The 27314-nt window shown below is 39.3% G+C and overlaps 1 protein-coding gene across 1 annotated transcript; it reads left to right on the forward strand.

The window, feature by feature from the left end:
- Window positions 1-1651: 1651 nt before the first annotated feature.
- LOC125238658 lies at window positions 1652-27314 on the forward strand. Its single transcript, XM_048146050.1, has 13 exons — window positions 1652-2072; window positions 7131-7227; window positions 8227-8361; window positions 9298-9505; window positions 11079-11244; window positions 13671-13819; window positions 14669-14802; window positions 17137-17239; window positions 18762-19483; window positions 20873-21130; window positions 23075-23250; window positions 25093-25221; window positions 27183-27314. The coding sequence occupies exons 1-13, from the start codon at window positions 1894-1896 to the stop codon at window positions 27304-27306; spliced, it is 2580 nt and encodes an 859-aa protein (XP_048002007.1). The 5' UTR covers window positions 1652-1893; the 3' UTR covers window positions 27307-27314.

Here is a 27314-nt window from a genome sequence, read left to right on the forward strand (position 1 = left end):
ATTGTGTGTTTCACTCGGTGGCAAAGTTTGTTTAACCTTCGTGCCTTGATACCCTCGCCACGCTCAAGATTCCACTTTTTGAACCACTCGCTACGCTCGCGGTTCAATATTGGCACGTGCGGTTAAACAACAACTTTGCCCCTTTGTAAAACAAATAACTATTCATTTTAATAACATCCATCCATTTTTTAACAAACATCGATTTTTCAATGTTACTAATAGATTAATAAGAAATCATTGTGCCTACAATTTGATTTTTATTGTAGGTACCGGTATTATACCGGTAGATAGGTACCGATACCGTTACCGAAAATTTTGATGCAGAATTTTGGGTACTTCTATATAAATCTAAAACCTTGTATGTGCCGTTTAAGAAAGTTGTAAAGTATGCTTTCGTGTAGAAGTTAGAAGTTATGTTTTTGTTTTTTTCTGTTGATTTTTATATTTGATGTATAAAAAAATAAATAAAAAAATCCAAGGAATATGCTTATTTTTTTTAATAAAGCTCCCGTTTCGTCCTTCAATACAATACTTTTGCAGCAAGAAAGCTATCATTTCAAATGGTACCTTGTTTCATGTGTCTAAATAACCAAAGAGTGAACGGGTCATATATTGACTGCAATAGGCAGGTGGCCGGCAAATATTTGAAAGTTACGACTTACGAGTCATTCTGATCTGATCTGAACATTGAGGATCTGAACCTCTGATTAAAGTTTTATTAATCAAAGATCTGAACAGAATAAGTTTGTCATGTTTCCAAAGTACTCAAATGGCACGCTCATGTGTAGATCCGCTTTACAATTAGACAAAAAACAATTTTTCTCAAACATGCAATGAAATATTGTCTTTACGTTCCTTAAAATGGGCTGGGAAGTATCGCTTTTTGGGCGCAACAACTCGAGAGGACTGTAAAGGGATTTCATATTATTTTTTAGGCCTAGGCCTGCAAAGTAACTTTTTTTTATAAAATATTGTCCTTTAGAGCACTTTTTTATTTCATTGTATGTTTGAGAAAAGCACTATACATGCCTCGGCGTGAAAACGGATTCCCGGCCTCGTATCCCTATCCGGCCTCGCTCGCACGCTCGCTCAGCCGTATATACCCACTTGGCCGGAAATCCTCATTTTCCCGGCCTCTGATGTAATGTACTATTGTTGATGTATTATTTTTAAATACTTTTGTTGAATTCAATAAAATTAGTTTCCCCTATTTCCAAAAACCAATTTCAATTTGAAGAGTAGCGCCAAAAAAGTTGACATATGCAAAATTGTAGCCAGGACTAAAAATTATGAGGGTTACCATTGATATAAGTTTCAGTTCTTCCGAATAACCTACAAAGATTTATCATTCTTATAAGTTGAAAATATAAGAATATTAGTAATTAAATGTAATCATTTTTGTTTGTAAAGACAATATATTATAGTAATGAATCATCAAAATCAATAAAGGAAGGCAATTTTCCGATTACGCGAGTACCGCTGCCGTATTTATAAAACACTGCGGATTTAATTGGAAACTATCTGTCATCTCTCTCACTCTCGCATAGTTTAGCAGCACACTAGCGCCATTATACTGTCAATAGTACCGTTTTAAAAACACGTGCCGATGAGCGTGTACTCGTGTAGGCATATAGCCTGTTTGTGTGTGTGAAAAAAAAACGATTGAATGAATCGGCTGCTGACCTTTCGTAACTGTCAAATGCGGAAATTGGTTAATTTCACCGTAAATACATTTTTCTACATAAATGCTTAATATTAAGATTAATAAGTGAATAAACCACCGTAGCTGTGAACAACTGTGATATAAGTAATACGAATAAAGTGTTATGTATAGAGTTTAAATTATTAGTGAGAGAGCCGTTTGGGCGTTTGTTATTTTTCTACGAGTTAAAAATGGAAAAGAACGAGGAATACCATGATCCTGATTACCCGGAGGCGTCTGTGCGGGTGAAGGTGGAGGCTCCTAGCTTGACAGAAGAAGAAAGAGTTGAGAAGATAAGGAGTGTTATCCAGAAGGAGTTTAAGAACGAGATCGATGTGCGAGAGAATGAAGTAATGCTGGCGGATCAGCGGTAAGATCTGTTGATAACTTTTGACATGCACTCGATACACTTATGTTTGTTTTGACGCGCATAATGTTTATAGTTGTATTTACGTAAATAACACGTTGCAAAAGTTATTTGCATTTGGTTAGGGCCACCTGTGTTATTATTTATGTTTTAGCATTTGTTCTACTATTTATTTAGTAGTAAAGTAGAATAAAGTTAAAGGAAACACAAATGTTTTTATATAAAGAAAACATTGTTTAAAATATGTTCAGTTCAAACAAACATCATTCAATATAGAACTTGTTTATATGTCAACCTATAAGTGCATAGGTATGATAAGATCTTGCAGTATGAATCATTTGGCCAAATGTACTGTATATTGATATGTAAATAATATAGGACTGTTTTAAAATAAATCCATACTGCGCCTTTGAATGGAGATTATGGAAAAATACAAAAATAGCTATAACTTAAAAAATAAATCAAGAACAAAAGTTATTAAAGTTGTGTCATGTTCAGCATTTTGTACTAATTTCTAAATTATATTCATTATTGCAAGTATCGCAACCCACAAACCTAATTTCCAACGTATTAAATAGAGTGTATGCTGGTCGCTACGTGACAATATGATTTAAAACGATTTATTTGTTTGTAAACATAGGTAACAATGTTGGTACAAAATTCTGTCAGAGCGCTATGCTTCGCCGATAGGCATATGGCACGCATGTTCGGTGGACAAATATGGCAACCAAGTTAGTAGTTTAAAACATGGTCAAAAATTTGCATGAAGCGCTTTCTTTTCTTATGCACTGCCAAGGAGTGGAATTCCTTGCCAGCGGCTATATTTTCGAGCTCATATAACCAGCAACCTTCAAATTAAGAGTGAACAGGCATCTTCTGGGTGAGCTCACTCCATCGACAGTCACGTCTTTGCCTTTTGTTAGTCTGTGGCCAGGAGTAAGCCTTACCATAGGTCAACCAAATAAATAAAATAAATATTGGGGACACCTTACACAGATCAACTTAACCCCAAACTAAGCATATACATACTTCGATGGAATCAGGCGTTACTTTGCGGAAATCCATGTTAATCGTAAACTAGAACTTTCCTTTGCTAATCCGCGAATAGATAACGTGCAAGTCAATCAGTGCTAACCTGTTATAATTACTTGCGTATTTTTTACATGCAATTAATTTTCCCACCCTCCCACCGCAAAAATAAAAATAAATACGCAAATAAATATAACAACCCACCACCAAAAATACAAAACTCGACACGTGTTTCGCCTCTCTACGAGGCATCCTCAGGAGCTGATGTTGACGGTCCGAAGTCCCACAACTGACTGATCGTCCCCAGAATGGTCGGCCATATTTATACTTTGTCCACCCCCCTACCAAGCAAGTTAGATGGAAAAATTCGTAATAACGGCGATGACGCAACATTCAACTGCTCATTAAGGATTAACCCCTATTGTTGTACCTAATTATCTCCAACTGTTCTAGAACCCCCAAACGCAGCCCTTTCTCACATACATGTAAAACATCAAAAGAATGATTCTCTGATACAGTATGGTCACTCTCTATCAAATGCTTTGCAAAATTGGATCTCTCTGGATGGTTGTGCCTGTATGATGCCATATGCTCCTTATACCTAGTAGTGAAATTGCGGCCCGTTTGGCCCACGTACACTTTGTTACAAACATCACAGCTCAACTTATAAACCCCAGATTTTTCCCTTTCTCGATCCTATCTTTGCCGTTACAAAGCTTGGAGTGCAAAGTGTTATTTGTCCTAAAGGCCACAGGAATGCCGTTTGACTTCAAAATCTTATAAATGTCCTCTGACACTTTGCCAACATAAGCAATGCTCGCTTGACACCTCTTAACCGGTTCAGAAGGACGTGCCGCATACAACATATTGTTAACCATAACCATTCGCTTCTTTCTGATGATGCCATCAACGATTGATTTATCATAACCATTCGAAAATGCCAAGTGGTAAATATTGTCCAATTCGGCTCGATAGTGTTCTTCAGAAAGAGGCACAGACAACATCCTATGCACATAACAGTGAAAAGCGGCCAACCTATGCTGCCAAGGGTGTGTAGAAGAAGCTGGTATAACTGTATCAGTATGTGTAGGCTTGCGGTAAATTTGAAATTGATGGCTATTATTAACTCTAGTAATGGTCAAATCTAGAAAATTCAATGACTTGTCTTGCTCTAGTTCCTTCTTAAACTTGATCTTTGGATGTTTACTATTAAGCCCAGTAACAAATTCATCCAGCAGGTCCATACTCCCCGTCCAACAAATAATCAAATCATCTACGTATCTGAAGTAATACAATATATTATCATTCCCTGCAATATGCTGGTTCTCAAAGTGGTCCATAAAGATATCCGCCATTAAAGGACTCAGTGGAGAACCCATGGCTAAACCATCACTTTGCAAATAATACTGTCCCCCAAATCTAAAATAATTATGTTTCATACATATAGCAGTTAGATCTATCAACTCATCTACCTCCCCTGGATGTAAACGTTGCTTTTCAAAAAGGTCCCTTAGAATATCCAAAGTCTCCCCATACGGCACATTCACAACAACCACCACCTCACCATGACTTCCATCCTCGTGTGAAAAATTTAACTGATGTGGAGTTTTCGGAGAATGAAGTGGAGCTTTTAGGAAAAGGGTTGAAATATAATTTCCAGCCAAAAATAACTCAGGGGACGTTAGAGAATTTGGCTGTGGATTCAGAGGTAGCGATAGTGCGGGGCCGTGGTGATTTAGATACCAAGACCATGGTGGCCAATGTTATTAAGAGTACTGTTCCGGCACAGGGTGGTGGATTTAGTTCTGATGGTTTGGCACTGAGAACTATTCAACAGAAAGTGCGAGAAAATGATTTGGTAGTTTCGAAAGCAGACAAAGGAAATTGCATCGTTATTATGGAGAAAGGAAGTTATAATCAGAAAGTTCTTGATCTGATTCAAGGTGATGGCTTTTCGAGTTTGCAGAGAGACCCAACTCCAGGATTCCAGAAAGATCTGAGACAGGCAATTAAGAACTCTATGTTTGTTTTTGAAACTGAACATCAGAAGAGCATGGTTGTGCCAATGAATCCACGAGCTCCTATTCTTTATGGGCTACCTAAGATTCATAAGGATAACATTCCAGTTCGTCCAGTGGTCTCATATTTGGGTGCACCAACTTATAATCTAGCTAAGAGGTTGAATCACATTATTAGAGAAAAGTCTCAGTTCCGGCCGAAGTTTTGTTTGAGGAATAGTTTGCAGTTAATAGAAAAGATCAAAGATATTATTATTCCAGATAATGCTGTCTTGCTTTCGTTGGATGTAGATAGTTTGTTTACGAATGTGCCGTATGGGGAGACTTTGGATATTCTAAGGGACCTTTTTGAAAAGCAACGTTTACATCCAGGGGAGGTAGATGAGTTGATAGATCTAACTGCTATATGTATGAAACATAATTATTTTAGATTTGGGGGACAGTATTATTTGCAAAGTGATGGTTTAGCCATGGGTTCTCCACTGAGTCCTTTAATGGCGGATATCTTTATGGACCACTTTGAGAACCAGCATATTGCAGGGAATGATAATATATTGTATTACTTCAGATACGTAGATGATTTGATTATTTGTTGGACGGGGAGTATGGACCTGCTGGATGAATTTGTTACTGGGCTTAATAGTAAACATCCAAAGATCAAGTTTAAGAAGGAACTAGAGCAAGACAAGTCATTGAATTTTCTAGATTTGACCATTACTAGAGTTAATAATAGCCATCAATTTCAAATTTACCGCAAGCCTACACATACTGATACAGTTATACCAGCTTCTTCTACACACCCTTGGCAGCATAGGTTGGCCGCTTTTCACTGTTATGTGCATAGGATGTTGTCTGTGCCTCTTTCTGAAGAACACTATCGAGCCGAATTGGACAATATTTACCACTTGGCAGTTTCGAATGGTTATGATAAATCAATCGTTGATGGCATCATCAGAAAGAAGCGAATGGTTATGGTTAACAATATGTTGTATGCGGCACGTCCTTCTGAACCGGTTAAGAGGTGTCAAGCGAGCATTGCTTATGTTGGCAAAGTGTCAGAGGACATTTATAAGATTTTGAAGTCAAACGGCATTCCTGTGGCCTTTAGGACAAATAACACTTTGCACTCCAAGCTTTGTAACGGCAAAGATAGGATCGAGAAAGGGAAAAAATCTGGGGTTTATAAGTTGAGCTGTGATGTTTGTAACAAAGTGTACGTGGGCCAAACGGGCCGCAATTTCACTACTAGGTATAAGGAGCATATGGCATCATACAGGCACAACCATCCAGAGAGATCCAATTTTGCAAAGCATTTGATAGAGAGTGACCATACTGTATCAGAGAATCATTCTTTTGATGTTTTACATGTATGTGAGAAAGGGCTGCGTTTGGGGGTTCTAGAACAGTTGGAGATAATTAGGTACAACAATAGGGGGTTAATCCTTAATGAGCAGTTGAATGTTGCGTCATCGCCGTTATTACGAATTTTTCCATCTAACTTGCTTGGTAGGGGGGGTGGACAAAGTATAAATATGGCCGACCATTCTGGGGACGATCAGTCAGTTGTGGGACTTCGGACCGTCAACATCAGCTCCTGAGGATGCCTCGTAGAGAGGCGAAACACGTGTCGAGTTTTGTATTTTTGGTGGTGGGTTGTTATATTTATTTGCGTATTTATTTTTATTTTTGCGGTGGGAGGGTGGGAAAATTAATTGCATGTAAAAAATACGCAAGTAATTATAACAGGTTAGCACTGATTGACTTGCACGTTATCTATTCGCGGATTAGCAAAGGAAAGTTCTAGTTTACGATATACATACTTAAATAGATAAATACATACTTATATACATAGAAAACATCCATGACTCAGGAACAAATATCTGTGCTCATCACACAAATAAATGCCCTTACCGGGATTCGAACCTGGGACCGCGGCTCAGCAGGCAGGGTCACTACCGACTGAGCCAGACCTTTCATCCAATGCATCTACTAAGCGAAAACATATGTTTTGCAGCATGGCCACAGCACGGCGGATGCTTCACCGGTTACGCTGCGTGCTTGTCTCCCGGTACTACCGGGACAAGAAGCTGCAACTGGCTGAGGAGCCTGAGGTAAAATTGTACTTTTGTGAGTTATGTTATACTCTTTTTGGGTGAATCATTTTTTTCTTGTTTTTTAGGGTTCCATAGTCAACTAGGAACCCTTATAGTTTCGCCTTGTCTGTCTGTCTGTCCGTCCGTCCGTCCGTCCGTCCGCGGATAATCTCAGTAACCGAAAAACTCAGTGACTGAAAAGAGCTATTACAGTGTAAAAGATTTCCTCTTTGAAGATATACAAATAGAATAGTAGTTAATTTAAGATTTTTGCATGCTAGTACAACCTGTATAGTACAAATAGCAGAATAAGCAACCAAATGTCACCTACCAACTAAGACACTAATGTACCTACTTATTCTTCGCAAATAAACTTACTTACTTACTTACTTTACCGTTAGCACTAGAAAGCTGAAATTTGGTACCAATGTGTATATCAATCACGCCAACAAAGTGCAACAATAAAAAGTGGAAAAAAGTGTTTTATTAGGGTACACCCCCTACATGTAAAGTGGGGGCTGATTTTTTTTTTCATTCCAACCCCAACGTGTGATATATTGTTGGATAGGTATTAAAAAATGAATAAGGGTTTGCTAAGATTGTTTTTTGATAATATTAATATTTTCGGAAGGAAAAAAAAGTGCGTCCCCCCCGTCCCCCCCCCTCTAACTTTTGAACCATATGTTTAAAAAATATGAAAAAAATCACAAAAGTAGAACTTTTACCATGGCATGCATGGGCATGACCCCCCCCTGGTTTATTATTACTACTAGTTCTACTTTTGTGAGTTTTAATCTGCCCATCGTGGATAAAGATCCTATTTTCATACAAAAGTGTGGGACAGCTATGTCTCCCCCCCCGAGTTAGTCGAGAGTGTTTTTAGCCGTGTTTCATGAAAATCGGTCTACTATGGCGCGGTCGGGGGTTTTTTCAAAATTTTAATTTTGTGGTTAGGTTAGGTTATTTTAATGTATGGTAATGGGATGGTATGATCTTATTATTTAATCTATACTACAGTCATCATCATCATCGCTGCGCAGCGGGCAGCGGCGTCTCCACCCCTCAGTGCGGAAGCTCCTCGGCAAGCCCACCGCGGACTTGGAGGAGATATTCAAACCGCTGGCCACGAGGAACAAGAGGAGGGACTACTCTGTAAGTTGAACTTAAAACTGAAATAAATGTCATATAGAAAGAAAAAATGACCAAGGCCTCCAAGTGTCCGATGCTATACATATGTGTGTATAATGACATTTATTTCAGTTTATAGTTAAATAATAGTAGTGTGTCTACTAAAAAACACAAATTAAAATATTTCCTATGAAATAATTTAATTTGGTCTTAGAGAAGTTGAACTTAATCTAGCATTTCTTTTTTTTTCACCTGCTTTTATGAAATGTGATATTTTTGAAAAAAATTATGGTATTTCTACTCAGAATCACTAGCTTCTTCAATCCTAGTAGTTAAAAAAATTGTACATGTTGTATGGGGTAACAAAAGAGGAAAGTAACAAAATGTAAGGAAATTCTGGGACACTTTTTGTCTCCCAGTGAGATTGAAAGTACTCGTGATTCTGAGTACAATTGACCTAAAATTCCCTAAAAATATCAAAATAAAAAAATGCCAAAAAAAATGCTCAACCACACCTCGGACACTGGCGATCAAATATATGAAAGAGGCGCGTTCCTAGCACACAGTCTAAGCTCGTGTAGGTGAACGCGTACTATGCTTGTATGAGTGAAATATGACAGGTCGAGGTAACCGAGGTAACTGACAGTGAGTTAATTGAAAATGTCCCTACACGCTAGGCCAGACCGGTCTTAGAAAATGCATACATACATACAATCACGCCTGTTTCCCCTAAAGGGGTAGGCAGAGCACATGAAACTGCTAAAGTTAAAGTGCCACTCTTGGCAAATAAGGTTGAAAGAAAACGAAACTGTGACATTGCAGTGACAGGTTGCCAGCCTCTCGCCTATGCCACAATTTAACCCATATCCCACAGTCGCCTTCTACGACACCCACGGGGTGGTGAAATTCTTAACCCGTCACCACACGGCAAATAGAATAAATGTAATCGTATTTCCCCAGGCGATGGTCCAAGCCCGAAACTACACGATTCCCGCCGACGGTTCCCGTTCCCTTCGGCCCGAGGAGCCTTCTCCAGAACCCCCACCCGAGAAGCCTAGTGACAAACCAACTAAGATGCCGAGACACATTGAACCGATACCCGAGAACGTACTGACTTTGGACGAAGTTACTAGAAATAAGATGAAACACAGATATAGGATCATTATTGGTGAGTTTCACACTTATTTCTGTAAATATAAGACTAGTATAGGCGAGAGATGAGGAGCCTTCTCCAGAGCCCCCACCCGAGAAACCCAGTGACAAGCCAACAAAGATGCCGAGACACATTGAACCGATACCCGAGAACGTACTGACTTTGGACGAAGTTACTAGAAATAAGATGAAACACAGATATAGGATCATTATAGGTGAGTTTATTACTTATTTTTGTAATTTCTTACATTAAAAACTGGCCAAGATGTCGAGACATGTCAAACCTGAACCCGAGAACGTACTGACTTTGGGCGAAGTTACTAGAAATAAGATGAAACACAGATATAGGATCATTATTGGTGAGTTTCACACTTATTTTTGTCATTTCTTACAATAAAGGCCAAGATGCCGAGACATGTCAAACCTGAACCCGAGAACGTACTGACTTTGAACGAGAAATAAAATGAAAAACACAGCTATATGATCATTATTGGTAAGTTTCTTACTTATTTGTGGAGATTTATTACAATCATTTAGAGATTATGCTCGAATAACCCATTAATATGCCTCGAGTCCTCGACATATTGAAGCGATACCCGAGAATGTACTGACTTTGGACGAAGTTACTAGAAATAAGATGAAACACAAATATAGGATCATTATTGGTGAGTTTCACACTTATTTTTGTCATTTCTTACAATAAAAACTGGCCAAGATGTCGAGACATATCAAACCTAAACCCGAGAACGTACTGACTTTGGATGAGGAGACAAATAAAATGATCTAACCTAACCACAAAATTAAAATTTTGAAAAGACCCACGACCGCGACATAGTAGACCGATTTTCATAAAACATGGCTAAGAACACTCCCGACTAACTCAGCTTTTAAACAAAAAAAAGCTAAATCGAAATCGGTTCATCCGTTCGGGAGCTACGGTGCCACAGACAGACAACACACACAGACAGACAGACAAACAGGCAGACACACACACAGACAGACACGTCAAACTTATAACACCCCGTTGTTTTTGTCGGGGGTTAAAAATGTCTAAAATTATTTGGGTAAAGCACAAAAATAATTATAGCTAATAAACCTTTATTCTTCGCTTGTTCGGGTATCAATATTGGCACGTGCGGTTAAACAACAACTTTGCCCCCTCGTAAAACAAATAACTATTGTACCGGCGATACTGTCAAAATTTTTGCCAACTTAATTTGGTACAACCATAGATTAAATATAACAAGTTCATACCATCCCATACATTAAAATGTGACCGCCTAAGACCGCGCTTACACTACACCACACATAGATGGCGCCACAAAAAAAATGTCTTGTAGCGTAGCTTTCGATTATACTTGTAGATGGTTTTAAGTGTCACTTTTGACATAGATTTACGGCTCGGAATTGACACTTAATGCCAATCTACAAATAATCGGTGGCAACAAGGCATTTTTTGGGGCGCCATCTATGTGTGGTGGAGTGTAAGCGCGTTCGTAGGCGGTCGCATTTTAATGTATGGGATGGTATGGTCTTGTTATATTTAATTTATGGTACAACTACTTATTTCATCGAATTTTTTTTTTCAGGCAACACATCAAAATACGCCCCGGCAGCGTCATCAATGGACCGCTCCACGCACAAGTGGCTGCTCTACGTACGCGGCCCGACCGGCCACGACGCGTCCAAACTGCTGCGGGCGGTCGTGGTGACGCTTCACCACTCGTACGCGCCGCACCATATAGTGCATATAGAGTGAGTGTCCACAGTGGATCAATAGTGTCAACAGTGGATCACTGCTGCTAGCCATCGTGGTGACGCTACACCATTCGTATGCGCCGCACCATATAGAGTGAGTGTCCACAGTGGATCAATAGTGTCAACAGTGGATCACTGCTGCGGGCCGTCGTGGTGACGCTTCACCATTCGTACGCGCCGCACCATATAGTGCATATAGAGTGAGTGTCCACAGTGGATCAATAGTGTCAACAGTGGATCACTGCTGCGGGCCGTCGTGGCGACGCTTCACCATTCGTACGCGCCGCACCATATAATGCATATAGAGTGAGTGTCCACAGTGGATCAATAGTGTCAACAGTGGATCACTCTTACGCTTCGCACTGGTCCAAGTGTCATACATTTACCAGTTTTTAAAGTTGTCTGTTGGACCACTTATACAGCCTGCAATATTATCAAATGTTTTCAAAGTTGCCCCCCCCCCCCCCCCCCCCCCCCCCCCCCCCGACTTTTCGCGAGCTCTCTATCCTAATAGGAGAAAAAAAAGTGCCTGTGGCATCGTAGCTCCCGAACGGATGAACCGATTTAGATTTAGTTTTTTTTTTTTTTTGAAAGCCGAGTTAGTCGAAAGTGTTTCTAGCAATGTTTTATGAAAATCGGTCTACTAATCTCTGTCAAACAAGTCTGTCAGTAAATAAGAACAAAGAAAACTATATGCATCCTTTTCTTTAGGGTGCTAGAGAAAAGGATACCTATAGTTTTCTTTGTTCTTATTTACTGACAAACTTGTTTGACAGAGTATATGTCGGGGGTTTTTTTTTTTCAAAATGTTTAATTTTGTGGTTATTATCAAAGCACAAAATTTATTACCACAGGAAAAAATACATTGATTATTATGAACTATCTTAAAATAAACTAACTAATTAAACTAATTAAAAAAAAACTAAATAAGCAAACCTAAATGTATCTAAACTTAAATAAACGTGTTATTGTTGCTGTCTTATTTATTTTGTAGCATGTATTTATTTGTGTGATGAGCACAGATATTTGTTCCTGAGTCATGGATGTTTTCTATGTATATAAGTATGTATTGGGTTGGTAAGAAAGTAATGAGCGAATCATAACCAATATTGTAATTTTTATTTAATTTATTATTTTAATCATTTATCAAAAATATAACGGCCTTCGTTATCTACTACTTGTCTCCATCGTTCTGGTAAAGAATGAATAGCATCGGCGAAGAAGTTCTTAGGTTTAGATTCAAAAAACTCAGCTATGTACTGTCGTAGATGGGCTTGATCATCGAACTTTTTTTCATTCAAGGCATTGCTTAGCGATCTGAACAATGCGTAATCCGTAGGTGCCAAGTCTGGAGAGTACGGTGGATGAGGTATGACTTTCCAACTTAGCTCCAATAGCTTTAGCCGAGTCACTTTTGCAATGTGTGGGCGAGCATTGTCGTGTAAGAAAAAAACTTTAGCATGCTGTGGACGATTCTGACAGATTTTTTGGTTTAAATTTTCAAGCTGATTACAGTATACTGATGCGGTAACAGTCATTCCACTTGGTAGGAGTTCCCAGTGAATAATACCATGAATATCCCACCAAACGGACAGCATAACTTTTTTCGGGTGAGGCTCTGTTTTTGGTGCCTCTATTCCTTTTTCGTTTGGAGCTAGCCACTGACGTTTGCGTGTGTGATTTATATATAAGACCCATTTTTCATCTCCAGTGATAAGATGGTCCAACCAGTTGAATGTGCGGCGAAAAGACAGAAGTTGTATGCAGATATCGGCACGGCGGTTTAGTTGATCTCTATCAAGTTCGTGCGGTATCCAAACACTGTATTTGTAGTTTTTTCCCAACTCGTGTAAATGTGTTTCTATGGTGACATGAGAGCAGCCTAACTCGGTAGCAAGAGTACGACTCGTTAGCCTCGGATCTCCTTCAATTAAGGTTTATAATTTGGCTACATCAATTTTCACCGGTCGACCAGACTTAGGTTGATCTGATAATGAAAAGTCGCCACTACGAAACCGCTGGAACCATCGTTTCGCCGTGGCCTCAGACACAACTTCAGGAGCAACACGCTGACATATATTACGCACTGCTTCGGCGGCTGAATGGCCAGACTGAAATTCATATAGTAAGCAATGCCTTACATGCACTTTTAATTCGTCCATTTTCTTCCTTATATTAGCTCGGCGACAGCTAGTGAATGACTGACGAGAAACTGTGCGACTCGCCCTTTATATACTTTCGACCATAGAAGATTCTAGAACTCTCTCAAAAATTTTATGTGGAATTCAATCGATCGCTCATTACTTTCTTACCAACCCAATATTTATCTATGCTTAGTTTGGGGCTAAGTTGATCTGTGTAAGATGTCCCCAATATTTTTTTTAATGTATTTTCTAGCAACACGTGGTTATTATTATTTACAGTAAACCGCCGTACCACATATCTCGGCGAGGCTGGGGCGAGTTCCCGGCCAGAGTTGAGCTACACTTCAAACTGCCGGAACGGAACAGACCGGCCACCGTCGAACATACTATCAAACTGGACAGACATTATACTGGACTACAGACACTAGGTAAGAACAAAGAGGATTGAGTGTTATAGAGAGTTACTGTCAAAGTAAAATGTGTAATCACAGTGCCACACCTCGGACACTGGCGATCAATTATATGAAAGAGCGTTCCTAGCACACAGTTTAAGCTCGTGTAGGTGAACGCGTACCATGCTTGTATGAGTGAGATATGACAGGTCATCTGTTCGCGTTTTTGACAGGCGGTAACTGAGAGGGGGTGGGCGTCACTTTCAGCAGGGAGCGGGAGTGGCCATACTGTATGATAGTACTGTTTATTATACTGTGACAGTGCATAGACTGCCATCTCTCGACACAGGCTTAAAACTTTTTAACGTCAGATTTGACAATTTGGCCCATATTCTTAGCTTGATATGTGTTAAAATGTCAAATATTAATATTAGCGCCATCTAGCCGAGCGTCCCCCAAAGGTGTAACGCCATCTAGGCCACCGTACATTTTTTCTATATGGCTTTGAGGTACGTCCTTTTCTTAAGATTTTATCGTGATGGTCAAAAACGTGATGGTCACTTGACAAAATGTTTTTGAGGTTATTTTAGGAAGTTTCACTTGTTCCCAGCGGAGGAACTCCACGCACTGTTTTTTTTTTAACTTCCAACGCAAAAACGACGGGGTGTTATAAGTTTGACGTGTCTGTCTGTCTGTCTGTGTGTGTGTCAGTCTGTGACATCGTAGCTCCCGAACGGGTGAACTGATTTAGATTTAGTTTTTTCTGTCTGAAAGCCGAGTTAGTCGGGAGTGTTCTTAGCCATGTTTCATGAAAATCGGTCCACTAGGTCACGGTCGGGGGTTTTTCAAAATTTTAATTTTGTGGTTATATTTATTGATTTTCAGGTGCAGAAACGCTGGTAGACGTGTGGCTCTACAGCACTCCGGACATGCTGGAGTGTGAGTACAAGGAGCAGCACGAGATCCTGCCGGAACCCGCGCCCGAGCCCAAGCAGGAACCCGCGGAACCCGAGCCGGAGGTACTTACTACTATCCCTTCATTATTAGTATAGTAAACGCTGGTAGACGTGTGGCTCTACTGTACTCCGGACATGCTGGAGTGTGAGTACAAGCAGCACGAGATCCTGCCGGAACCCGCGCCCGAGCCCAAGCAGGAACCCGCGGAACCCGAGCCGGAGGTACTTTTTTTTTTTTTTTTTTTATTATTCACAAAAAATAAACTTATAATTAACAGTTTACAGGAATCCTCGCCAAACTGTAACGTTTGATGGCGAGAGGCGCTCATTGTTTTAGACATTAGTTACTTAAGTACAGTTTTGATATAAAACAGAAACGTAACTTAATACTCTAAGATTAATATTTAACGTTTGTAACTTAATACTAATTTAAACCCTTTTTTTTTTTTTTTTACTTTTAACTATCGAAATTATTACAACTCCTGGCGAGATCCTGCCGGAACCCGCGCCCGAGCCCAAGCAGGAACCCGCGGAACCCGAGCCGGAGGTATTTACTACTGGTCCCTTCATTATTAGTATAGTAAACGCTGGTAGACGTGTGGCTCTACAGTACTCCGGACATGCTGGAGTGTGAGTACAAGGAGCAGCACGAGATCCTGCCGGAACCCGCGCCCGAGCCCAAGCAGGAACCCGCGGAACCCGAGCCGGAGGTATTTACTACTCGTCCCTTCATTATTATTGTTTTTTTTATAATTAATAAAATAATAATAAATACATAAATATTATAGGACATTCTTACACAGATTGACTGAGGTCCACGGTAAGCTCAAGAAGGCTTGTGTTGTGGGTACTCGGGCAACGATATATATAATATATAAATACTTATATACATAGAAAACATCCATGACTCAGGAACAAATATCTGTGCTCATCACACAAATAAATGCCCTTACCGGGATTATTGGTATTCAGGATAACAACAGCCGTAATAACCAAAAACATATGTAACTCCGTCTAGACAGAGTAAGAGTCAAGAAACAGAAAAGTCTAAAAAAACGTACCTCAGAACCATACAGCAAAAGGTACGATGAGCTAGATGGCGCTAATATTAATATTTGACATTTTAACACATATCAATCTAAGAATATGGGCCAAATTGTCAAAACTGAGGTTCAAAAGTTTTAAGCCTGTGTCGAGAGATGGCAGTCTATGCACTGTGATTACACATTTTACTTTGACAGTAACTCTCTATAATACTCGATCCTCTTTCATATAACTAAGACATAGGTATATATCGTGTCTCGTGTCGATATGCAATTACGACTAGTTCCTAATACTACGGAAGATAAGCTATCTTTTGGTGAAAAAATCATGTCTCTAGGTGCTACAGTTATTTTTTTTAAATTCATCAAGTTTCCACTTAAGTATCCACTTCAAGCGAAAAACCGATAATTGACAAAAATCAAAAAGGTAATCACGGTCTATATCCCGGTCAATATAAGTCTAATGAAAATAACCGTGAATCATTCAAAACTCTAATTGAGAAAACGTTGGTTAAAGTATGGGATGGTAAAAAACACACAATTGAGTCGTTGGGGCCAAAGCCAACAGCGCAGAGGTCCTTTAAGACAGTTTAATTTAAAGTTTATTATGATTTTTTTGAAACGGACGTTCTAAACAAAGGTATTGTTCCTTTTTTGTTGAGCGGGAGCTTCTGATTAGGCGCGTGCTAAGACAACAAGTTAGTTTAAAAAGCAACTGTATCTAGCAGGAATTTTTGGTCTCATACAAGCCTTTCATCCTTGATAGGAATAGGATCGAATGGTCTAAAAAAAGTTTGTAAAAAATTACCTTTATCTCGCACCCTGTATTTTTTTCCAAAATCTGTAAACGCCAATTTTCATATATTAATAATGGAAGGAAGGTCTCCTAAGACCGTTTTCGCGTAGCAGCACGGGATCTGGTAGCTGGGCTATTTTTTTCAAAGTTGTCCACCGCACTTTTTTTTGTATTTGGAAATTTTTATGTGTTTTCCACTCAGAATCGCGAGCTCTTTCAATTCTATCAGGAGAAAAAAAGTATCCCAAGGGTTTTTCCATTCCGTTACCATATTTTCATACATTTTGTACGGCGGTAACGGAATCCATTCCGTTACCGCCGTACAAAATGTATGAAAATGCTCGAAAAAATGTATGGAAATCTTGGGACATTTTTTTTCCTATCGGGATCGAAAGAGCTCTCGATTCTGAGTATAAACGCGTAAAAAATACTCATGTTACAAAAAAAGTGTGGTGGACAACTTTGAAAAAATGGCCCAGCTGCCCTCATTGACCCGCTATCAAAATACACCCTGTATGGTTTGTTGTATTTACTAAAAACTTGTTTGTTTATCTACAGCCTCCCGCCCCGGACAGTTGGCTAGACTTCTTCACGGAGAACACCAAGTTAGATGTCGATGAGATGATCATCAAGCCCGAGAAGAAACAGGACCACCATATAGGTAAGAGCAGTACCACACCTCGGACACTGGCGATCAAATATATGAAAGAGGCGCGTTCCTAGCACACAGTCTAAGCTCTTGTAGCTGAACGCGTACTATGCTTGTATGAGTGAAGTATGACAGGTCGACTGTTCGCGTTTTTGACAGGCGGTAACTGTAAGGTAGCCGAGAGGGGGTGGGCGGCACTTTCAGCGGGGAGTGGGAGTGGCCATACTGTACTATAGTACTCTTTATTATACAGGTGTCCCACGGTTATGGGACATGAAGGGAAAGTACCTGAAATATAGTAGATAGGATGTTTATGAACGGACAAGAGGGGGCAAAATAGAAATACAAAAATCTGTCAAGGTGGTCAAAGACATGCACTAACCTTCTCTCCGGGAGTCAGGAACTGCAGGCAGGATTGGCTGGGGTCCACAATTCATCACGGAAGCACAACCGTTTTCGCACATGTCTTATAACAGTCTGTCTGGTGTCAACAACTAATTAGAGGGCCGCGCGGGCGGGGCGAGGCGCGAGGGGAGGAGAAACATATCTTTTAAATATATATGGTTAGGTAGGTAGAATTATAGGTAGAATTTTGAACATAGGATGTTTTGGTGAAAGAAGACTTTATGTTATTTTAAGTAATTCAGCATTCAAGGATTTAAAAAATATGCTTGCTCCGCCCGACAATCAAACAGACTTCAATATATTTCTCGAGATATGAACCAACATATTTCGCTATTCCTGGCGCTTAACACTTTCGCTACCAAGAACCCGACTGTCGGGCACACCGCTCGTAGAAGCGTAGCCGATTACATGGGGAAACCCGTATGTAGCGAAAATGTCGTAGCGCCGCGTAGAGCCCGGTTTCGAAAGTGTTAAGATACTATGTTACTCAAGAAGAATTACTATTTTTTGTCTATTCTTTCGATTGGCATCATAAAAAATACGATTTTTTTTCGTATTTAATAAGTAATTCCTAGAAAATGCGATATTTTTTTTTGGGAAATCTTTGAATGCAGAATTACTTATTTTTCAAAATATTATAAAGTCTTCTTTCAGCAAAACATCCTAGCTACGATATTTAAGGTACTTTCCCTTCATGTCCCATAGTCTTGGGACACCCTGTATACTGTTGCAATACAGTAGTATTTATGTCACAATTTGAAAAAAATATTTTTAAATTTAAGGGAAAATGGACTATTTCACACCTCTGGCAGCACTTCTGTTAGTTCTATTGCATTGCAAAAAATAAATAACTTAACCACAAATTTAAATTTTGAAATAATTCCGACATTACATTAAACATCGACAGCTTTCAAACAAAAAAAACTAAATTTAAATCGGTTCATCCATTCGGGAGCTACGATGCCACAGACAGACAGACACGTCAAACTTGTAACTCTGGGGGTTAAGAAATAAAGCACGCTGCTGAATATGCTGAAATATAAAAATCTGTTCATATTTCTGCCATAAATGTCACTTAATTTGTTTCAAACAATTTTGTAACTTCTTTAAAATTGTCATTCAATTTCAGAAACCCACCTAGACTTGGACAACCACATAGAAGAACACATGGACCTCGAACCAGATATAAAACCCGACATTTTCGAGCTAGAAAAGACCATCAAAATGGAAGAAAAACTTGACTGGGCCACCGACAAAATCATAGAGAACCCTTCAGAAACCATACCCAACGAAATACTGAACCAACCGTCACCTAAGAAGAGAATCATGAAATATCTAGACCCAAAAACAGGGAAAATATACTATCTAGAAATGGACAGGAACCTAGATCTCAGCAAAGTGCAAGAAATTGTCATCAACTCGAAAGGTAATATGAAGACAGCGAAGCTAAGTCCCGTTAAACAGAACGGAGTGAAAAAGGTTAAAAAAGGTGTTTCTCTACTCAAACCTGAAGTTAAAAACTTGATCAATAATAAAGAGAAGTTAAAGAAGAATTTTACACATATACAGAACGACCATTGTTACTTAGGTGCGACTTGGGCGAAGAGTGTAACATTCAGTGCTCCGGAGAAAGAACTGTTAGTGAAAAAAGAAAGTAATCTATACGACAGTTTATGTGCGTGTGTGAGTAGGTTTACATGTGTGCGTGTAGCTGTAAACTATTTGTTGAGGAAAGTGCCCATAGTGACAGAGTTGGCTTGTGATCCGGACTTTAAGAAGAGTTTTCCTTTTGCTGTGGACAGCGACGAGAGGTTTTGGAAGATGGATTTTGCTAAGCGGAGAAATAAAGAGGTAAGTTCTTTTTAGAATATAGACATACCTCCTTATTCGTAAACGTTTAATAAAGTTATCAAGCCGATAAAGTTCGTTTCTCTTTCTGACGTATCAGTGTGATAGAAAGGGACAAACGAACTTTATCGGCTTAATAACTTTTGTGAGCGTTTATGAATAAGGGACCGTCCACACTCAAGAGACGCATGTCCGCCGACGCGAAACGGACGTCAGCGCCACGCCGCCTGAATGTAATTGAAAAAACCGGCCAAGAGCGTGTCGGGCCACGCTCAGTGTAGGGTTCCGTAGTTTTCCGTATTTTTCTCAAAAACTACTGAACCTATCAAGTTCAAAACAATTTTCCTAGAAAGTCTTTATAAAGTTCTACTTTTGTGATTTTTTTCATATTTTTTAAACACATGGTTCAAAAGTTAGAGGGGAGGGACGCACTTTTTTTTCCTTTAGGAGCGATTTTTTCCGAAAATATTAATATTTGCCTGTTGTTTACCTCTGTAATAAAATTTATTGTAATGTGTGTGTTCCTATGTACATTTCTGAGGTTGTGCAATAAAGTGGATTTGTATTGTATTGTATTGTATTGTATTTTCAAAAAACGATCTTAGCAAACCCTTATTCTTTTTTAAATACCTATCCAACAATATATCACACGTTGGGGTTGGAATGAAAAAAAATATCAGCCCCCACTTTACATGTAGGGGGGGTACCATAATAAAACATTTTTTTCCATTTTTAATTTTTGCACTTTGTTGGCGTGATTGATATACATATTGATACAAAATTTCAGCTTTCTAGTGCTAACGGTTACTGATATTATCCGCGGACGGACGGACGGACGGACGGACAGACAGACAGACATGGCGAAACTATAAGGGTTCCTAGTCGACTACGGAACCCTAAAAACGTCTCCTCAGTACATTTTGTATTTTGCACTTTGAAAACTAGTAAAATTATAATAAATAAACTAATAAAAATTCAACCCAAATAAAGAAAAAACTAACAGAACAAACTATTATAAAGAAGTTTTAAATCAACACATTGTAATTAAAATAAGCACAAAATAATTCTAATCATATGACGACCGGTCTGGCTCAGTCGGTAGTGACCCTGCCTGCTGAGCCGCGGTCCTGGCTTCGAATCCCGGTAAGGGCATTTATTTGTGTGATGAGCACAGATATTTGTTCCTGAGTCATGGACGTTTTCTACGTATATAAGTATTTATATATTATATATATCGTTGTCTGAGTACCCACAACACAAACCTTCTTGAGCTTACCGTGGGACTCAGTCAATCTGTGTAAGAATGTCCTATAATATTTATTTATTAATTATTTCATTTCAATTCATGTCATTGTCAAGTAATAAGTGATTAAAATAATAATATTTTCCCAGTGGTCCCGAGCAAAGCTAATCAACACAATCCTGACCGAACACCTCCGGACACCCGAACCGGTCTGGCGCACCAAACAGATCCTCATCTTCTCCCGTCTCCATGGTTACCAGCCTGTCCGGAAAGACAACTTCACTACAGACTACTGGGACAGTACGGAGATTAGTAGCGATCCGACAACTAAAAGTCTGTTTAATCCGGATGATTTCAATAAGAGTTTGACGGATACTGTGGATGTGTCCGATGATGAAGATGTTGAGGTGAGCCATATTCTTAACTTTAATTTTGGCCATTTTCTACAATTAAAATTAATAAATTAAATAAATATATACTTTCTATTTGTACGGGTTCACAATTTATTTATTTATTAATATAACATACAATTTACACAGCATTACAGTTTGCAATTTGCACCAAAGCGCTGGCAAATTTAAACATGCTTAGTGACAAAAATTACATTATTAATTATGATTAATTCATGCAAATACACAATATACAATTGGAAAAAAAAAGGAAATAATAACAAACGGTAGAAATATGTCAACAATTTTCACAACTATTCCAAATTTCAAGTTGATAGCATTAATTAGTAGTTCTCGGGATATTTAGTAAAAATCTAAATCTGAAGATGGCTCCTGAGATTTTTATGGGATAGGAGGCAAACGAGCAGACAGGTCGCCTGATGGTAAGCGATCACAGCCGCCCATGGACACCCGAAACACCAGAGGTGTTGGAGGTGCGTTGCCGGCCTTTAAGATGGGTGTACGCTCTTTTCTTGAAGATTTGAAGGTCGTATCGGTCCGGAAATACCGCAGGCGACAATTCATTCCACAGTTTAGCTGTGCGGGGCAGGAAGTTTCTGGAGAAACGCACAGTTGAGGACTGCCAGCCATCTAAATGATGGCGATGGAAATGTTGTCGCGTAGGGCGATGGCGGAAAGAAGCGGTAGGGATTAATCAGAACAATTCCTCGGAGCACTCCCCGTTATACATGCGATAGAAAATGCAGAGCGAGGCCACATCTCTACGCAGCGCCAAGGGGTCAAGCCGATCGGAGATATGCTGGCAGTTGACAATTCGAGTCGCTCGTCGTTGGATGCGGTCCAGAGGGAGAAGCTGGTACTGAGGTGCCCCTGCCCATAGATGAATTGCAATGCTTATACGTTGAGCAAGGAAGCTGCCAGCTTTTGTCCCCCGTAGTATCAGTCAGCCGCTTCGCCAAGTCCTTGTATAAAATCTCGGCGCCCACGGACCGAGGGTCTCGACGCCAAAAGCAACAAAGTAATAGGCGAGACGACTAAAAAAAACTAATTAGTCCGTCAGTTAGATTATCAAAAAATTTTAAACAAGTATTTTTTCCCCTCACTAGCTCGGAAACACGTGTTTTGTCCTTTAATACCAGCGGGTAAAAACGCATTTTATCCACTAGTGAGTAAAGTAATTTGACCTTGAATAGAGTCAAATTAACTGCTTTAAAATTGACAAAAGTAGTTGAATCTAGTAATAAAGATGATTTACCACCTGTGGAACTACTGGAAGCAGTGATAAACGCATTTTTGCGTTGTAGTTTCCTCGCTATAGTGATGGGAAAAGTGTTGTGTTACACTCGGGTGCAAATGTATTTTACTTCTCGTGTGTTAAAAAACTCGCAAGTTCAGGATTCTATTCTCGAACTACTCGCTTTGCTCGTGGTTCAACTATAGAATCCTTTCACTTGTTCGTTTTTCAATTCCACACTCGGCGTTAAAATACAACTTTGCCCCCTTGTATAACAAATAACTATTTATTTTTTCTCGTAAACGAAAAATGACGACGGTACAGTGCGTTGAAGTTTCACGTGACGTCACGCCTAGGTACAATTTTTACTTAGAAGTGACGTCACAAGCCCCCACTCCGGAACTTTGATGCTCTATATCTTTGTATTTTTTTTAATTAATTAGAAAAAGCGTAAAATATGTGTTCAGTATTTTTTGACGATCTAACTGACGGACTAAACAGAATGCCATTTTTTTATGTAGTCGTCATCCCTATTCAAAGTCCGTTTTTAAATTCTCACTATACATTCGGGACAGACAAAAAAGAGTGGTAGCCTAGCGTTAAGGCTGGTAGAAGCGTGCGACTTCAATCTGGAAGTCACGGGTTCGAACCCCGGTTCGTACCAATAAGTTTTTTCAAAAATTTGACAGTATGTTTCTGGTTTCTAGGTTGTAGACGAAGTGCCATCTCGTGTGGACGTCAAGAAAGAGGAACCGTCCGGGCTGGTTGTGCTGCCGGTGGAAAGGGAAGAGGACAGACTGCGGTACCTTTTCCTAGAGCGCACGTGTGCCGACATTGGCATCGAGTTGAGGAATGAAGATGTCGGGAATGGGTACTCTTATAGGTAAGTTACTTTTCATACCAACTATAGTCCCATTACGAATTGAACGGAATAAACGTAAACAAACTGCTGTCACTGTCAAAGTAACACGTGCAGCTCAAGTCAGGGGTTCTCAAAGTAAGGGCCGAGAGAAAATCAAATTACTTTTAACCAGTTATTAACGATCACTCTATTACATACTTAAAAATCGTGAAGCGATCGAACACAATGACTGTTATATTATGTTATGATCCCATGCAAGTCAATATAGAAATCAGTCCAAAATAGACGATGTCCTGTCATATCAGATACTCACAAAACCAATAATTTAATTTATAACCACCTTATTACCACCATCGCTTTTGAAGAAGACGGTTTTAATTAGTAAGAGTGCAAAGTAATTTCAAACAAATTTAAATTTGACACCCAAAGCTACACTTTTAAATGATGATTTTGAATCATAGATGTTATAGAAAAAAGAAAATGACATTTATTTTCCAAGTAGGCATATTACAATGCGCATATGAACGTCAATTAAAGCTACGCCGGCTCTAACCCTACGCCTCAGCCTCGAGAAGATTTCAGTCCCCCCTCAGTTGGAGGGGGGTATCCACTATGGGACCGGCAAGAAACTCGGTGGGCCACTTCTTTTCAAAACATTACATCTTATAATTAACATGCATTAAATAACAAGATACAATTTAACATGCAAAAAGTATTCATCAAAAAATATTAACAGACTGGGTAGGTACTCTATGGAAATTAATTTCAATGAATTATATTGAGGAAATTAATTTCAAGAAATTGATGAATTTCAATTAGTTGTTTTACATTTAATATTTTCTTTGTGTTGGTGTGGTGAGAAGCTTTGTGTTTCACTCGGTGGCATAATTTGTTTAACCTTCGTGCCTTGAAACCCTCGCAACGCTCAAAATTCCGCATTCTGAACCACTCGCAAGGCTGTTGGTTCAATATTGGAATATTTCGCTTGCTCGGGGAGCAATATTGGCACGTGCGGTTGAACAATTTTTACGATCTGTATAATAATCACTACATAGTATAGACGATACGAACTCCGTATAGACCGATAAAGTCTAAGAAAAAAACGTACCTCAAAACCATACAGAAAAAGGTACGGTGAGCTAGATGGCGATTGGCGATACACCTTTGGGGAACGCTCGGCTAGATGGCGCTAATATAAATATTTGACATTTTAACACATATCAAGCTAACAATATGGGCCAAATTGTCAAAACGGAGGTTCAAAAGTTTTAAGCCTGTGTCGAGAGATGGCAGTCTATGCACTGTGATTACACGTTTTACTTTGACAGTAATTCTCTATAATACTCGATCCTCTTTGGTATGCTTAAATCTTTAAAACTACGCAACGGATTTTGATGCGGTTTTTTTAAAATAGATATTGATTCTAGAGAAAGGTTTACATGTAGGTATAGTACCCGTGCGAAGCCGGGGCGGGTCGCTAGTTGAGCATTTCTTTTTTTTTGTGACTTTTATGAAGTGTGATATTTTTGAAAAAAAAAAATGCTATTTCTACTCAGAATTACTAGCCTTTTCAATCGTAGTAGTTAAAAAAATCGTCCCATACGATTTTTTCTTATTTTGTTACCATTTTCCGTACATGTTGTATGGAGTAACAAAAGAGGAATGTAACAAAAATGTATGGAAATTCTGGGACACTTTTTGTCTCCCAGTGAGATTGAAAGTCGTGATTCTGAGTAGGTACAATTGACCTAAAATTTCCTAAAAAAAAAATGGCAAAAAAAAAGAAATGCTCAGTTGCCTATAAGTCATTGATCTATGGTATGGTTTGGTCAATCTGTAGTAAAGTGACGTTTTGGTTCCCAGCGCGGTGCACGCAGTGCTGCTGTCAGCGCTGGGTAACTTCCTGGAGGAGTTGGTGCGCGGCTCGCACGCCGCCACGCTCCTCGAGCACAGCGCGCCGCCGCCCGACCGAGGCCCGCAAGTGTGGACCGGGTATGTACACACACACACACACACACACACACACACACACACACACACACACACACACACAGACACACACACAGGCTATCACAGGCCATTGCGTCTATAGGCTACTAGACTCGTATCGAATTTAGCACATCAAGTTATTGTTTTCTGTAGTATTTGACTTAAGAAATCAATATTTATAGCTTGCGGGCATTAAAAGTGCGTGATGACTGCTTATTTTTAATTAAAGATGTGTGTATGTTTTTTTTAAATTATGGACTCCGAAAACGGTGTTGGCCAATGGAGTGGCGTCACATAATTCAGATCAACTATGGAAATTAGAGGTAGTAATCTGATCTCCATAGAAGCAACCTCTATTGTATTAAAATTCATAGTCATTGACGGGTGTGACAATGTGAAATATTTTTTCTAAATATACTGACGTCATGTCATAGATTTCTATAGACTAATATGGCTGATGTTGTTTTTGCCTGATCACGTAAAAGTAAACTTTAAATAATTTTTTAGCGGGTTTTTAAGTCGTAATAAAATATGGTACTATTTTTTTTTCGTTTAATTAGACAGTAATTAATAATATAAGACATACTTTGAAAAAGGGTCAAGTAGCCTATTGCAGACGATTTAATGTCCCGGATCTGTAAGTTCACATTTTTGACACATTTGTTTTGAAGTATGTTGCGATGTGGCTAAGACGTAGCGTTTGCCAAATCTAACGATTAAGTTCGAATTGGTTGAATCGATTAGGCCCTATGTTCAAGGAGGCGCTTAAACAAATATACGATTTCTATCAACTTACTGAAATGTCATTTGAATCGAAATGCCAGACTCTGCCACAGCACTAGTTTAAAAATAAAAAATGAATAATAAATGATACAATAAGTAAATCCTTCGTGATAAAATAATATCGTAAAATACTCACTAACGAAGATCCGCAAAAATGTAACATGTGTTAGATTATGTTTAAAGTACCTAAGCGAAATATTGTTTTTAAGCACTTGGTTTTTTTTAAATATTATTACAGGATTTTGTTTAAAATTTCATTAGGTTGCGCGAGTTTACGTTTTGTGGACGCTGTCATGTGTTAAAAAGAGGTTCTTACAAATCTGGGACATACGCATTGCTGTTTCACGCAAGGCCGTAAGACGCGCCCCCAGGCGACGCGTTCCTTGCGCGTCCTTCCTATACAAAATGTACTGAGGAGACGTCCTTGGCCATGAATGGGTTAAATTACATCCAGGCGACGTGGTGCTGATTCCGCGTCTCAGGACATGCGTCGCCTGTGTGTGAATGGTTCCTTAGGTATTTGTCGTTTTGCGGGCAAGTGAAGGATCTGTTCCGTTAGTAACTTATTAATAATCTGTGACCGGACTAAGATGCTATGGGAAAATATTTTTGAGCCTAACTGTACGATACATGTGCGAATAAGTAATTCGCAACTCGTGCCAACATTCTACGATGGTGTTCTAATTTATGGTGTTTTAATTTATTGACGATCGGTCTGGCCTAGCGCGTAGTGGTCCTACCTGCTAAGCCGCGGTCCCGGGTTCGAATCCCGGTAAGAGCATTCATTTGTGTGATGAGCACAGATATTTTGTTCCTGAGTCATGGATGTTTTCTATGTATATAAGTATGTATTTATCTATTTAAGTATGTATATCGTCGCTTAGCACCCATAGTACATAAAAAGCAATTAAAGAATACATACATAATACAAGTTTTGCTTAGCCCAATATTTATTTATTTTATATCAATCAATATGAAACTTCCTCTTTCCCGCACTTGTATATAACTCGAAACCGACGAGCGTGTATGAGAAACGTTACGAAAGTGTGTGAAGCGATAGTGGTTTGTCAGGATCGTAGTATATGGAAATCCGTGATCTCCGCCTACCCCTCTGGGAAACAGGCATGATAGTATGTATGTATGTATGTATGTATTATAATGCTTATATTTTACATTTCTAGTTGGGCGTCGGGCACAGCGGTGTCTCCGCGCTGCGTGGCGCGGGCGGCCGCGAGGTCGCGGCTGGCGGCCGTCACCAACAGAGACTGCGGCGCGATAAAGAAACATGCTGACGAGCAATTATAATCATTATC

Source organism: Leguminivora glycinivorella, chromosome 24 (assembly GCF_023078275.1).
Source record: "Leguminivora glycinivorella isolate SPB_JAAS2020 chromosome 24, LegGlyc_1.1, whole genome shotgun sequence".
Taxonomy (NCBI): domain Eukaryota; kingdom Metazoa; phylum Arthropoda; class Insecta; order Lepidoptera; family Tortricidae; genus Leguminivora; species Leguminivora glycinivorella.

What these genes read in the sequence shown, in the direction of transcription:
- LOC125238658 (XM_048146050.1), top strand. Translation starts at nt 1,894, where the DNA reads ATGGAAAAGAACGAGGAATACCATGATCCTGATTACCCGGAGGCGTCT. An exon ending in GTAATGCTGGCGGATCAGCG is followed by an intron (nt 2,073 to 7,130) that starts GTAAGATCTGTT and finishes TATGTTTTGCAG; the next exon opens with CATGGCCACAGCACGGCGGA. An exon ending in GGCCCGCAAGTGTGGACCGG is followed by an intron (nt 25,222 to 27,182) that starts GTATGTACACAC and finishes TTACATTTCTAG; the next exon opens with TTGGGCGTCGGGCACAGCGG.